This window comes from Berghia stephanieae, chromosome 1, assembly GCF_034508935.2.
Source record: "Berghia stephanieae isolate SIO BIC M18660-M18661 chromosome 1, UCSD_Bste_1.3, whole genome shotgun sequence".
In the NCBI taxonomy this organism is placed as follows: Eukaryota; Metazoa; Mollusca; class Gastropoda; order Nudibranchia; family Aeolidiidae; genus Berghia; species Berghia stephanieae.
In genome coordinates this window covers 44,767,106-44,783,577 of record NC_088360.1, presented here as the reverse complement: position 1 = coordinate 44,783,577, position 16,472 = coordinate 44,767,106, and the positions used below count along the sequence as shown (strand labels likewise).

The 16,472-nt window shown below is 35.3% G+C and overlaps 1 protein-coding gene across 4 annotated transcripts in view; it reads left to right on the top strand.

Moving 5' to 3' along the window:
• Positions 1-332: 332 nt before the first annotated feature.
• Positions 333-16,472, top strand: part of LOC144975709 (monomeric sarcosine oxidase-like) — a 20,692-nt gene continuing 4,552 nt past the window's right edge. The window contains exons 1-6 of one of the 4 annotated variants that reach the window (XM_078919906.1): positions 334-489; positions 1,597-1,752; positions 2,353-2,495; positions 4,748-4,817; positions 13,822-13,878; positions 14,590-14,767. In XM_078919906.1, the coding sequence (XP_078776032.1) occupies positions 2,381-2,495; positions 4,748-4,817; positions 13,822-13,878; positions 14,590-14,767 (420 nt within the window). In that variant the 5' untranslated portion in view covers positions 334-489; positions 1,597-1,752; positions 2,353-2,380. Of the gene's footprint in view, positions 490-1,596; positions 1,753-1,782; positions 1,929-2,352; positions 2,496-4,747; positions 4,818-13,821; positions 13,879-14,589; positions 14,768-16,472 lie in introns of those variants that run through there. The other 3 variants (XM_078919912.1, XM_078919917.1, XM_078919925.1) reach the window with 3 other exon arrangements.

Below are 16,472 nucleotides of genomic sequence, written 5' to 3'. Positions count from 1 at the left end.
AATTTGAGTTAAAAGTAAGTAACTTGAGTAAGTACTATGAGAATATAGTAAAAGAAAAAAGTCATAATGTCAATAGCATAGCAGCAAGAGTTCACCTCGCCATTAAGCATTAATCATTCTGCTAGTATGAAAAAAATATATACTGTCTATCTAACACAAAAGGAACGTTATATCTGTAACTTAGTAATTTATTGTACACGTGGAATGAATATTACGGAGGTGATAATGCTTGCTATCACACAGCAAAGGTATAGCAATGACTGTGGCCTTAACGCTTTAACAACGAAGCATGAATTGACCGCTTTATCTATCTCACTCTACCTCGTAGCTACACCAATTCTGAATTGGGTTACACGGCGTGACTGTCAGTTCACGTTCGACTGTCAAGAAGGCAAACCATTGTGTTATTTTTTCCTTATTCTTATTGGATTTTAATCTGTTATTGGACGTATGACATACCAATTCCCATTGGAGTATATTATTCAAACGGTGAAAGCAGTGTTTAATGATTTAAACTTTTGAGAAAAAATTTCAATTACTTCGAATAAACAATGGAGTCAGATAAGGTTGAAGATTTGAATAGGGAACTTTCTACCCCCGCGGGGGAGAAAATTAAAACAGTTCCGAAGTTAACTAATACAAAGAACCCAATTTCTTCTCCCGCGGGAGAGAAAAAGAGGGGTAAAAATGGAGAATGTAAAAAAGACAGTAGAGTTGAAGATTTGAATAGGGAACTTTCTACCCCCGAGTGTCGGTTCATCTTTGGAAAAAAAGTGATGAAAAAAATGAATATAACATCTTCGAAAAAGAACAATATACCAAACACAGAACGTTTCGGGATCAAACTTCTTCTTCAGTGAATAACAAAAACAATAAAAACATGAATATATCACTTAACATTCAGACAGATGGCAGAATCGTATTTGGTACGTCTTGTCCACGAGGGCGATCTCGAAATGTAATTATTTTATATTCGATATCGAGCAAGCGGACAAGACTTGCCGAATACTTTCCTCTCGTCTGTCTGGATTTGAAGTGATGTATTCATATTTTTATCGTTTTTGTTACATGCGGCGAACCCTCAATATATGCGGGGAAATAAGGCTATTACGAACGGGCACTCATCTATTTTAATTATTATACTACTGTATTGTGGAAATTGATATAGATCGAGACAAATCTTTCGAGTCATCGACGATAATGAATTATGTAAGTGCGCGAAAAATAACTTGGCAACAAGGCGACCAGATGACGATTCCCAGCATCAAATGAGCGATCATTATGCTCTAGCAGATTTTATGAATAATGATTTTTGTCAACGGGGGGTAGAATTACCGTAAATATTTTAAAAGGTTTCCAAGTTACTCGTATATCAATCTGTAAAAATAGTTTTATGATTATTAGATTTGCAAGGAATTATATTCTCGTTGGCAAATATTTGATAATATGGGATGTACAGAACAATTTTGGCCCTCAACCCAAGTTTTTAAAGAACAGATTTGCCGAAGAAGGGTATTGAGCCAGAAACGTTCCGTGTTAACTATTTTGTTCTTTTTTCGAAGCTGTTAGATTCATTTTGTTCATAATTTGTTCCAGTTCACAGTTTCTGTCAGCTTAGTATCTCGTTGACTGCATGTAAACCTGAGATATTGCTATTGTTACTTCTCTCATTGTGAAAAAAAAAGAAAAGTTCCGATCTCGAGATAGATAGATAGATAAGTACCAAACACGGCTTTCAAAGAGTTATTGTAGGTAAGTGCAGTTCACTCGTTAAAAACAAAATGACGTATCTACGTATTTTTAAAATGAATGATCTTCACATCTTCTGCTCTTTGCTTGCATCTATGTGGTTCAGGGAAAGAAAAATAGCAATAGCGTTTATGATGTACTTTTGGAACTATATCAAATCTGACATAAGACGGAAACCGGTAGGATTACAGTTTTGTCATAACATTAAAATATTCTATTTTTGTTAGATATATCGTTTGCCTTGGGACGGGAGAATTCAATTCTCCGACCAATGAAGCTTTAATTTTAGTCAAGCAGCTTTGCACTTTAAATTATAGGTAGACCATTTTCCAAGCTGTTGTTAAGTAGTTGTGTATTGTTATAATAATTAATGTCATGTATTGAGCACTGGCTTATATCAACTGTTATCCTAATTGTGAATCATGCAGTGATAGTGATACGATTTGATGATAATCACTTGTTGAACTATGATATTGACACACGTTATGAGTGTTGTCCACTTGTTAAAATTTTACATTGTTTTTATGAACCCCGTCCCATGTAAAACTACACATTATTTTTTATATTTGGACATTGATACATTTATTCCCTTTGCTTTCATAGGACTTGTAACTGAGTAAATCCAAAAAATATGGCTAACAAATTGGAAGAACTTGAAGGACGTCGTCATTTTGACTTCATAGTCGTGGGATGTGGCGGTGTTGGAAGTGGAGCTCTCTATTGGTTATCCAAGAAGTCGGGCCCAAGTAAGTAGAGGCCTTCTATATATTAAATATATATTTCTTCAAAATACTGTGATACATGTATTTGCAGGACGTAAGAGAACTTCTCAAGAGTTGTTCATTGAATGTTGCCTTTGGTATGTTATATATGCAAGTCTGATATTTTATCACAATCGAAATCACTAATTGGAATTTATGTGGAACACACTTTTTCAGATAAGTATGTTTAAAATGTAATTCCACTAATGTTTAATAAACATATACTGCATAATTGTAATATCGAAGATTTGGGGAGCAATTGATGGTTCCTCTATGACATTTGCTGCTATACCTGTCAAGCTATTGACATGGATGCCTTTTTAACTTTTATCTTATAGTATGGACCTTCAGTTCTTCAATCAACATACAGTGCATACACTTTTGAATATTACGTCAGTTATCGTATACTTTATCAAAACTAGAATAAAGAATTTAGTTGTTTTATTTTTGACTCGAACATTTAAAATAAAGTATATTTTGGCCCTGAAACAAACCGCGGTTGCCTATCACCCGGAGTAATCAGCCCACAGATCCTGAGCATCACTCAGAATTTTAACACAAATGCACCATGTCGTCAGATTTTGCGATGCATTGTGTCAAAATATTGTCTGAAATACTCACTAACTGGTTTTGACCTATTCGTGTGTTTGACATATACTACGGGTATCTCAGGTCTTTTCATAAAATAAATAGTCAAGGAGGGCCGAAACGGGGGTAAATATTCTGATTGGTTAATGCTTAGTAACAAGCGGACCTGACGATCAGCTTATGACTGTGTATTCTATGATCCAATTGACTTTCTGTCTTACATAGTGATTCAATCGCATGTATCTTGATCGACTCTTTTGACTCTGCTTCTGTATAAACCGTTGTTCAGTCCTTATAAACCATGTTGGATATCACACAAAACATTTCACTGGGAAAAACAAACAAACAACAAAAAACTACGGTGTCTGGTGGAATAAGTCGGTATGGAAAAACAGGATTGGTTTTCGTTGACAGGTCAATCACAAAAGTGAACGCGCAAAAACTATGTAATATCGTTAGAGGTGAAACTCATTTGTTTTTGTTTGTTTTCTATTTTTAGGGGTTTTACTATGTTTGCGAGATTATCATGTCATTTCAGCGCCAATAAAAATGAAGATGATCGAGGAAAGCTGTAAATATGAAGTTAAAAGCACCAACGAAAAAAAAGAAGATAAAGGGGATTCTTTCAAATAGGGAACAGAAGATTCCACGAGCAATCCACCAATATTCTAAAAGCCCGTCCAGGCACTACAAGCAAAAGATCCCGCTATGAGGGATACACTCAAATGTATACAAAGTACATTATACATCATACAATATTCAAATCAAATAATTTTTATATTAGTACGTAACAGAAACGATTTAGAAGGGGGAAAATATCATACTTCAAAAATAGGTACCCATACATTTGATTGACTCTTCTCAGCTAGAGACCCACGTAAGAACTATGGGGAAAAAAGCAATTTCAATGCAAAACATAGACAAAGAGCAACATGGAAAGGGATATGGAATTGAAGTGGCAGCAACATATCTTATAGTTAAATATTTATGCACTTGTAATCATTTCCTTTCATCAAAATACGACATTTGTGCGCGGTTCCTCTTGTTTATAACTGTATATAGAATAAATGCAGCTGACTTATCTCACCCTTTGATATTTTTTAAAGACCGTCAGTTGGGGCTTAGTTCTCACTAAAAATACCAACCAGGCGTGTAAGGTTTCAAGTGGTTTTGTGTGTTGGTATCATCACTTTACAAGGGGTCCCTGTCCAACAGCAACACTTAATATGTAGGACGAGACATGACGCCTGTTAGACGTTATTACAATATTTTTTTCGAACAGAGACAACGCTGTTAACGGCCAGGTACTCATTTTACGCCTGAGTACGGAGAGAGAATGTGAGTAAAGAGCCTTGACCAAGGACTCAACGATGCGCCGAGCGAGGCTCGAACCCAGGACCTTCCGATCCGAGAGCGAGTGTCATACCACTAGACCACATAGTCGCACGAAAAATGTTAAGGATTGTACATATTTTCATGTGTTGGTTCGACTGATCTGGTGAGCAGACTTGATTAGTATGTTTACAGTAGCACATAGCATCGATTTCATGGCGCTTCTCTCTTTACTTGTTTTGAGCTATTTCATTATTAATTTGTGTATTGATAACAAAGAACACCATAATATTAAAATTTACAAAACCTAATCACAGATGTGCTCGCTCTTGAAAAGTTTAGTGTTGGTCACGCAAATGGAGGATCTCAAGATGTGTCAAGAATCATGTGAGTGCCTGCATTACAAAATAAGTAAATAAATAAATGAAAAACTATGAAGAAATAAATCAATGATATGTCAGTAATGTGATGATGATGATGATGATGATGATAATGATGATGATGATGATGATGCTGATGATGATGATGATGGTGATGATGATGATGATGATGATGATGATGATGATGATGATGATGATGATAACAAGATAAAATAAGATAAGATAAGATGAACTTTATTAATCCAAAAACAGGAAATTACATTGTGTTTTTACATGACTCAAGGTAAAAGATAAGATATTTAACAATGTATCATAGCTAGTTGGGATTTAGTACCCTAGAAAACATTCAGATCATTAATTCTCACACTCGCTCTTATATTTATGTTCTCCCTCATTAATTAAAGATGTCAGAAATAATGGTATAAATAATAAATGGAGAGCATTAAAACTACATAACTAAATAAATGACATTTGATAATTCCTAATTGCAGCGGGTAAGAAAGATTTGTTGTTATAGCGTTCTTTGTTTGCTTTTAAGTGCAGCAGCAGATTTGAGGGTACAAGGTATGATTTTCATCTCTTATTATCTTATTCAGTTTCTTATTACAAAGGGTTTTTAACAACGTTTCAAATTCATATCTTTCTGAGTCTGTCATAATTTTATTTCCAAATTTGAGGACTCTATTAATTTTAACAACATCACATTTTTTAAGGTTGCTGCCCCATGCAGGGAGACAGAAACTTATCATACTTAAAACTGTTGATTCGAAAAATTTTGACAGTAATTTCTTTTCTATGTTAAAGCTGTTCAATTGTCGCAGATGGTGCATTCTCTTATTACAATTACTTATTACTTTTCTTGTATGTTCGCCCCAATTTAACTTTTCATCAAACACGACACCCAGGTATTTATATTTCTGCACAATCTCTACATTTTCGTCTTTGATATTTACTGCATCATTACTAACAATTTGTTCCTTTTTCCTAAAATCATAAATCATTTCTTTTATTTTGGTGACATTTAATTTAAGAAAATGGTTGTCACACCATACAGATACATTTTCAATTTCCTGTTTATAGTTGACTAAGTCTGAATTAGATCTTATACTGGCGACGATGGCTGTGTCGTCTGCATATTTAATGAGGGAGGCATTCTCAAACGTACTAACACAGTCATTCGTGTAGATAGAAAAGAGAATAGGTGCTAAGATGGTGCCTTGAGGTGCACCAATATCTGTAATTATCGTTGATGAGTTTACGGCATTGTTTGTTTGACGAACACTAACAAGCTGTTGTCTGGATGTTAGAAAGTCGAGAATCCATTGTGAAGTGCAGCTATTGACGTTCATTGATTGTAGTTTTGGGATAAGGAGGTGTGGCTGAATGGTGTTGAAAGCACTGGAGAAATCGATGAAAAGTGTTCTAAGTTGGGATTGTGGTTGGTCTAATGTCCTGTAAATTATGTCTGTGTATGTTAGAATTGCGTCTTCTACTCTCCTATTTGATTTATAGGCAAACTGGTGATTATCGAGATGTGGCTCACACGATTGTTTTAATGACTGAAGTACCAGCCTTTCAAGGCACTTCATGGCTATTGATGTGAGGGCAACTGGTCTTAAGTCGTTGATTTGATTTGTGGTTTCTTGGGGACTGGCGTGATTTGAGATGTTTTCCAAATTTTTGGGACCGTATTTTCAGTTAAGGAGACGTTGAATAGATTTGTGTAGACTTCAGTTAATTCGTGGCGGCAGGTCTTGAGTGTCCGCGCAGCTACTTTATCTGGCCCACACGCTTTGTTGGTTTTTAATTTAGCAAACAACTTAAATACTTGTCTGTTGTTTACGCTGAGTGGATTTTCGTCTGTGTTGCTTAGTTCTTCTTTTAGCATGTTAATCTCTTGGGAGAAGTCGTTTGTTTCAAAGTGGGCATAGAATGCGTTCAGATTTTCGACTTGTTCTTGTTCTTTTTCTTTTTCAAGTTGAAAAGTGGTCTTCGATGAGTTGTTGAGGCCAGCTGCTTCTTTCATGCCGCCCCACACTGTTTTCATATCGTTCGATTAAAATTTTTCCTCGATTTTTGTTTTCAAGGCATCTTTGCACTCTTTTGTTTTTCTTTTCACTTCTTTTTGTAATCGTTTCTTTTCATCAACATCCCTTTTCATGAAAGCTATTTTCTTTTGGTTCAGCAGTTCTTTGATTTCTTTTGTCACCCATGGCTTGTTGTTTCCGTAGCATTTTACGGTTTTTGTTGTTAATGATGACTTAACAGAAAGCGATGTACGAACTGATGACGTCTGTTGTTTCATGAATACTACTGCATTGTTTTGTTAGATTTTCCCAGTCTGTTGATTCAAGGGCACCTTTAAGTTTTTGAATGCCCTCGCGGTCCCATATCCTGATTGTTTTTTCAACGACTTTGTTTGATTTTCATTTTGTTATGTAGTTTGGCATAAGGAGTACCATATCATGGTCCGAGTTGCCAAGAGGGGGCAAGGCCTTAGATTTGTACGCTTGCTTGATATTAGAGTATGTAAGATCGAGTGTTTGGTCGCTTCGAGTTAGACAGGTGACATGTTGATACATTTTTACACTGGGGCACGATTGAAGTCACCAGTGGTTATGATAACCGCGTTGGGGTGTTGAGTGAGCTGGCAATTGATGGTTTCAGTTAGCGTATTAAGTGCGCATTGTGCATGTGTGTATGATGGTGTGTAGAGGATGTTAATGATTACTTTGCTACATTCTCTAGGTAGGGTCTTAAGGAGACGGTGAGGAGGTCCAAATCTTCGTTGCTGGTTGATGATACGACAGTAATATTGTTTGGGTGGCACCAGCGTTCGTTAATATAAATACACATTCCTCCTCCTTTGGTTTTGGTAGTCTGATCGAGGTCACGGTCACAGCGTTTGAGTGTGTAGCCATTGATGTTGTAGCAGCTGTCTGGTGCAGATTGTTGAAGCCATGTTTCAGTGAGGCACACGACTGAGGCGTTCCTGTACTCATGCATATATTTACAACAAGCATATAGCTCATCGTGTTTGTTGTTGATTGATCTTAGATTTCCCGTCACAATAACTGGCAATGGATGTTTTTTTGTTTTGTCTACACATGCGAGCCTTCACCCCACCTTTTCCCCCTCTTTTCTTTCTCCTACCTTGGCATTGTTGGGCGAGTCGTGTTCCCTCATCCGTGTCAAAGTAGGCAGGGGGTAACGATGGCATGCTCTTTTGCCGTTGTGGTTGTGGGAAGTTACCCCATTATTGGTATTTATTTCTCAATTTCTAGATTAAATACACTTTACGATGATGATGATGATGATGATGATGATGGTGATGATGATGATGATGATGATGATGATGATGATGATGATGATGATGATATAATCGTTATTGTACAAAAAATGGCAATTTGTTATTTGGTTGACAAAGTTTGAAATTAAAAATACAATACATAGATAGATAGACAAAGATACCTAAAAAAAATGAAATTGATAAACATCATGAAGATGACTTTTCATAACAGTTTCGAAAACCCATTTAAACTCTCTCTCTCTCTCTCTTACTCATACTTATATATACACACACCCCTACACACACACACACACACACACCCGTCCACACTCACACACACACACACACACAGAGAGAGAGAGAGAGAGAGAGAGAGAGAGAGAGAGAGAGAGAGAGAGAGAGGCAGGAGCATAAAAGCTTGTAAGTTGTCGAGGTATAACATTGATAATAATGGTCTTCTGTACTGTGTTCCAAAAGTTCTGTCCAATATTGATGTGTTTTAAATGACGTGAGGGATTGTTTTCCCTAGGGTCGTTGACAAGCAAAATGTTCGTATGTATATATTCGAGTCTATGAAAATGGGATAAGACGTTAAATGAAATTATTATTATTATTATTATTATTATTATTATTATTATTATTATTATTATTATTATTATTATTATTATTATTATTATTATTATTATTATTATTATTATCGTCATCATCATCATCATCATCATAATCATCATCATCATCATCATCATCATCATCATCATCTTCATCGTCGTCGTCGTCGTCGTCGTCGCAATAATAATGACAATATTGGTAATGATTATAATGATAATGATACTAATAATAATAATACTAATACTAATAATAATAATAATAATAATAATACTAATAATAATAATAATAATAATAATAATAATAATAATAATAATAATAATAATAATAATAATGGAGTCAGCAACATTGATTTATCACAAAATATACTGTAAATTATTTTAACCAGAGGAATGCGAATAGCAGGCTGTCCTACTTCCCATTCAAAAGCTGTTGAGTTTTAATGGCCATGAAACTTCAATGCGCAAAGCTCTGTCTGATCAACGGACCACTGATATTTAACATCAGGCTATTACCACCAAAATTGGACAAGATTGATTATTACTAATTACAACGTGTTTTCCCTGTTATCAGCTGTGCCGTCCTAAATCTTTTTTTTTCTGTCTGTATAGTCATGTAGTTGTGAGGAAAAAAAGTGGAGGTGAGTGTACATTGGTTAGTAAAGCTGGGGATTTATAAAGTGCTTTCCCTCTAATTATTGTGATTAAAAGCATATTAAACAAAGGATCACAGAAAAACTGGCTTATTACTTTAAATAATAAAAGACGTGACGTATTAACTTCATATTTAAATGATGGGTATGGTTGGCTCATTATTTTCTATTTTTATTTATTTAACAAAGACATTCAGGCACAAATTTATATCTAAGTCTGATAACCGAATGCATTTAAATTTAACATTGATATACAATATTTGATCGGATTTATATTTAAAAATATAGAGTCAGAGATATTTGTAAAAGATGATATACAAACTTTACTGCGTGATAATCATCAACATTTCACCTCCAACCCCCCCCCCCCCCCCACATCTTTCTCATGTGAATTTTGACTGTCAGTCCTCCCGCTTGATTTCCTTACGAGCCGCCACTGGACTTGACCATCTAATATCTATGCCATTTTTACTTAACTTAGAAAAAGAGAAGTCACTTATCTCTGTGAAGTACAATGTTGTTAATGCCGATAAAATTTTTGAGACCATTGACCCCGAGATAATTTGTCTCATTTCCAAGGTCAAGTCAAAGTTATCTTCCAGTCATGTAATTAATGAACCTGGTTTTATTTTATTATATAGGTAAAAACAGACGTCTAGAGATGAATTAAAAAATACTGATTCATTTTTTTTTTGTGGTGACAACTACAACTGAATTTAACGATAATAATGCTTTATGGCGACGACGGCTATGAGGATGATTACAATGGTTATTATGGCAATAATTACAACAACTACTACTACTACTACTACTACTACTACTACTACTACTACTACTACTACTACTACTACTACTACCAGTACTATTATTATTATTACCACTACTACTACTACTACTACTACTACTACTACTACTACTACTACTACTACTACTACTACTACTACTACTACTATTACTGCTACTACTACTAGTACTACTACTACTACTACTACTACTACTACTACTACTACTACTATTACTACTACTACAACTACTACTATGAACTTACACTTATCATTCATCCGAGTATGACCATTTTCAATTACCAGTATTTTATTATAGTATTTTTCGATTTTGCATTGCCGTATTGATATATTTTCCCTTACATTCAAAGTTGTGCATGAATCATAAGTGTGCAAAGTTCATAGTACAATGACATATTAATGACAACAATAATCGTGATAGCGACAACGATAATAATCATACACAAGTCTCTGATAAATTATGATGATATAACATTGTTTCAGATATCATGCATTTTACTTGTCAACATTTACAAACCAGTCTACAAAATTGTGAAACCAATGAAAGTACTACTACTACTACTACTACTACTACTACTACTACTACTACTACTACTACTACTACTACTACTACTACTACTACTGCTGCTGCTGCTACTACTACTACTACTACTACTACTACTACTACTACTACTACTACTACTACTACTACTACTACTACTACTACCATTACTATTACTATTACTACTACTACTACTACTACTACTACTACTACTACTACTACTACTACTACTACTACTACTACTACTACTACTACTACTACTACTACTACTACAACCATCACTACCATTACTAAAACCACCGCCATATATATTCCGAGAGAAGCATTGCGTCATTAATTACTTCCAACAAAGATTTAACCGCTATTTAAATATGTGTTTGTGTGTGTTTGTGTGTGTGTGTACGTGTGTGTTTGAGTTTGTGTGTTTGTGTGTGCGTATGTGTATGTGTCGATAAATTTTGAATATAGATCTACTAACGGAAAATTAAATTTGAATCCTATTTGTTACGTCGGTCCGGTCCATCCATCGATCGTTCTTGGCAGAAATACAATTCATGGTCTATCACTAGTTACAGGTGAATTCAATTAAATCATTAACCACTGCAATGTAATAACGACCGTGGGGTATCAATAACATGGAGTTGAATTAATGATAACATTCAAACGGGATCCCAACTCCCAACTACGTACTAACACTCAAAGACAATACCGGTTCATATTCATAGTAAATTGGTCAACCCCATCATATATTATCGTCGTGGTGACCTTGACCTCTGAAATCATGGTTTTTTGTTTATGGTGACAAAGCGCTCTGGTCGGGAAGTAAAAAAAAACAACAACAAAAATTAAGCTTTTATATAGCGCGATATCCACAAAACGTGCTCAAAGCGCTTTACAAAGGGACCCTGACCAACAACAACACGTAACATGTAGAACGAGTCATGACGCCTGTTAGGGATGTTACTAATTTTTTCCGACAGAGACAACGCTGTTGACGGCCAGGTACTCATTTTACACCTGAGTACGGTGGGAGAATGTGAGTAAAGAGCCTTTTCCAAGGACTCAACTATGCGCCGAGCGAGGCTTTATCCCGGGACCTTCCGATCCGAAAACGAGTGTCATGCAACAAGACCACATTTCCGCACAATAGTCTACTTTTAGTTTTAGACTTTCCGCATTTCTTTAAGCAATAAATCATTTGTTAAGCCATATTTATTAATTTGGTCTTCGTTTAGTGTTTAAATGCAGTGAGTGAACAGCACCCTGTTATGATAGTAACTCTTAAGCTATTTAGTTATCAATTCTATCCTAACCAGGCCCCCAGGTTGTTGCATCTCCGATGTGCCGCCCTGGCCAAATAATTTTATTAATGAAAGACAGCAGATGTTCAAGGTCATGGTCGATAAAACTAATTTCCTGCTTTGACTTTCTGTCTTTCCATTGTAAAAACCAAGGCGGCACATAGCTTTTTTGCTCACCTCTCACTTACTTTGTATTAGCCACGGTGTGGCGTGCATAATGATGGTTAGAACAATCTACCTGGAGTGAATGCACATAAATCAGCGAGGGAGATATAATAACAAAGCACACTACTTGACGAAAAGCATTAAGTGCTAAAATATATCTTTAAATTAAAAAACTTTTAAAAGAAGTTTAATTCGCGGGATGTCAAATTCTTGGGAAAATATAGGGCGTCCAGAGGCAACTTAGCTCTGTAGAGCGACCGCCAGTGATTACCATCGTCATCATCATCATCATCATCATCATCATCATCATCATCATCATCATCATCATCATCGTCGTCGTCGTCGTTATCGTCGTCATCGTCGTCGTCATCATAATCATCATCATCATCATCATCATCATCGTCGTCGTTATCATCATCATCATCATCATCATCATCATCATCATCATCATCATCATCATCATCATCATCAGCGTCATCATCATCATCATCATCATCATCATCATCATCATCATCATCATCATTATTATTATTATTATTATTATTATTATCTTTACTATTTTATTATTATTATTATTATTATTATTATTATTATTATTATTATTATTATTATTATTATTATTATTATTATTATTATTAAACTAACTTCACAAGGTTAGCATATTTTAAACATGAAAAATAAAAACATCGATCACATCACATGGATTTATCGTTTCAACACAAAAAGTTATCTGAGTATAACAAACAAACAAAATCAGATCATCACCAACCCACAATCAACCTCACTAGATAGGAAAATATACAATCCGCCACAGACGGAATCTCAAAGAAAAAAAAATATAAAGATTACAAGAAAAAAAAACCCATCTCCTAAGCACAGTCGTATTCTCCGTCATCTGAAATATGCAACCTTTGGGAGGAAGAAATAAATTCGACATCATCACGTTACCAATCATGACTAATCTCAACAAAACATTTGAACTCACATTTTCATGCAGAATTCGGCAACCTATTTTCTGAAGATTAACATGAAAATTATACTAAATCAATTGCCGTTGATATATATATATATATATATATATATATATATATATATATATATATATATATATATATATATATATATATATATATATATATACAGTACGAGTCAAAAAAATGGGAATCACATATTTCTATTTCTTTTTGCTTTATGTGGTCCTTGGACTTTTATCATTGTTATTTTGATGGCTTTTAGTCGGATATTTTGTGCAATGTTAAAAACAGAAATTAGATCTACACGTTTTTATTTTTAAAAATTCTTAAAATATGAATTTGCGGAGTGATTTAGGCTATTGATTTACAAAGAAAACGCAACCGATTCTTAATCATTCATTTATTATTTGTAGAAATATCCCGTGGAGTGTGTATAGATCGATATTTTGGTATTTTGGCGCAAACCTTGCACAGTGGCATTGCGATTAAAAATTAGACCCCACACACAAATATGTAGACAGTATTCGGGGCGCTTGCAAAACGGGTGGTGTGGCAAGTTATAAAAAATGTTCAATGTATGATAATCGGGCCCACATCGAGATCATATTGCTCAAGTCAAAGTTCTGCACATTCAATCAATTAAACATTCATTAATTCTAATTATCTTTTTCAAATTTCAGCCGGCTAACATATCACGATCCAAGATACACCAAATTGTCACCACATGCTTATACAGCGTAAGTCACATTTAATACTATCAAATCCAGCTTTCGCTATCTTGTCTCAGCATTATAAATAGTCCTTCAGAGCCATTAGGCACACGGAGCCGGAGTTTTATAACGTGAAATGGACATTCGCAATTGCATGTAATCCTAGGATAGGACGCTTGTCTAACGCAAAGTACTATCCACCAGATCTAACAGATTTAAATGGTCCTCATCTAGGCAAATACTCTCAGACCTGGGACATCGCGAATTTCACAGTTTGAGAGTTTTTGCCAGGATGAGGGTCATTTAAATCGATGATATTTGAAGGAAGGGGTTTTTATACCAATTTTAAAATACGAGTTTTTCCAGCGTACGGCAGTTAACGGGTTAAGCCTAATTTTTTATAGTCTGGACGTCGAAAAATATTTAAAATGATGATGATAACGATGATAATGATGATGATGATGATGATGATGATGATGATGATGATGATGATGATGATGATGATGCTGTTGTTGTTATTAACTTTCCTCTGTGGATAGGTAGCTATCTACGTGTAGATTTTTGCAGGTCAGATAACCAAGCGTAATATGGGCTTATTTTAACATTGTTTCAATGGACTATTTATATGTTGGTTTGAAAGTAATTCCATCATAACAATAATGGGACCAAAACAATTTGGTTGAACAGACTTGTAAATAACTACTCGGAGTTTATCATGTCAAATTTCTTTTGACTCAGATTTGAACAAGTGGAGAAGGAGTGCGGCATGCAACTGCTATACAAATGTGGTGGGTTGTCTCTCTCGGAGACTGAAGAGACTCATGAATTATTGGAGCGTTGTGCTGGTGCCTTGAAAAAGAACGGAGTTGACTATGAGTGGTGGGACCACAAGCAACTCATGGAGCACTATCCACAGGTTCAAAAATGCTCTTTTACATAACCAGATGACAATTTTGAAATAACACACACACACACACACACCACACACACACATATATAATATATATATATATATATATATATATATATTATATGTGTGTGTGTATGTGTGTGTGTATGTGTGTGTGTGCATGAATGAATGAAACGGCTCCACTGTCTCTATAGATGCTTGATGTTAACAATGTGTGTGCTTTCTTCGAGTGTTTTCAATCTGTTCTTTGTATCCAGTAAGAGATCTTTTCCCATACTTTTGTGTCCAGTCCAAGTGTTCTTTGTCTTTGAAGGCATCCTGTGTGTTGAGGTGCGGAGGCAATTGGATGTTTCCTTGTGTTGTTGAAATCCGTTTTTCAGTTGTTGTTTCTAAATGTATTTGGTATTTGTTGAGATCCTGATTCAATGTTCTTGGAAGTGATGTTTGTGTACGTCCTCTGTATTTGGCTCCTTGTTTAAATTAATCATCCGTCGAGGTTTGTTCTGGAATATTTTCATCTCGTTGGAGCATGCGCCCTAACTGTTTTCATCTTTGCTGCTTTTTTTCACTTAACGACTGGTCATACTATGCACTTGTCATAATATACATCCTCATTATTGATTTTATTTGGCCAATGGACCCCAATAAATCGTCTCAATTGTTCCCGATGAAGGGAATCCAGGGTGACAAGCTTCATTTTTGTAAGACTCCACGTACCGCGGCTGTACATTAAGAATGACAGCACTAGCGCTTCGTAAAGTAGTTTTCTTATTTTTTCATTAATGCTATATATATATATATATATATATATATATATATATATATATATATATATATATATATATATATATATGCGGCAACTCTCGCATTTGGATCGGAAGGTCCTGGGTTCGATTCCCACTTTAAGCGGCGCATAGTTGATTCCTTGTAGAAGATACTTAACTCACATTATCTCACCATATTCGGGTATAAGATGAGTACCTGGCTGTAAACATGTTTGTCGGAAAAATTATAATATCTCCTAACAGGCGTCATGACTCATCTTACACGTTAGATGTTACTGTTAGCTAGTGACTTTTTTGTATAGCGCTTTAAGCACCTTTAGTGGATATTGCGTTATATAATACCCTTGTTAAATGCGTTTCACAATGCTACACTTATTTTCTAAGCAGATCTTATGGAAACAAATTTCCATTTTATACAATGCAAGTTGTGTGATGGGGATTGAGATCACATATCTGAGTTATAGTGGATTAAGTATTAAAAGTAGTCCTTTTGAGCCATTAGACCATTGGAGCAGGAGTTCATTCCGGTCTCTATAGCGTGAACGGACAATATCGTTTGCTTGCTACCCTTTGGATATGTCGCTAGTCTGTCGCAAATCCTTTTCCACCAGATTTAACAGACCCAGTTACTCAATCACTGCTGGGTGGACAAAGGGAGGGGAAACATCTCGACTTCACCTGGGATCGATCCTGGTCCCTTTGCATGTGAAGTGAATGCTATACTAACTGAGCTATCGGGACCCCGATATGCATTATTATGTTATTCTGCAGGTCTTGATATGCGTTAGAATCTCAACCTACAATTTTCTACAGAGGCCATGAGTTAAAAAGCAACGCAATTGTGATGCCAAGATTAACCAAGAAAGAAAAAAAAACATACATGAAAAATGAATGAGAACTATTTCATGTTGATGGTGCGACATTAC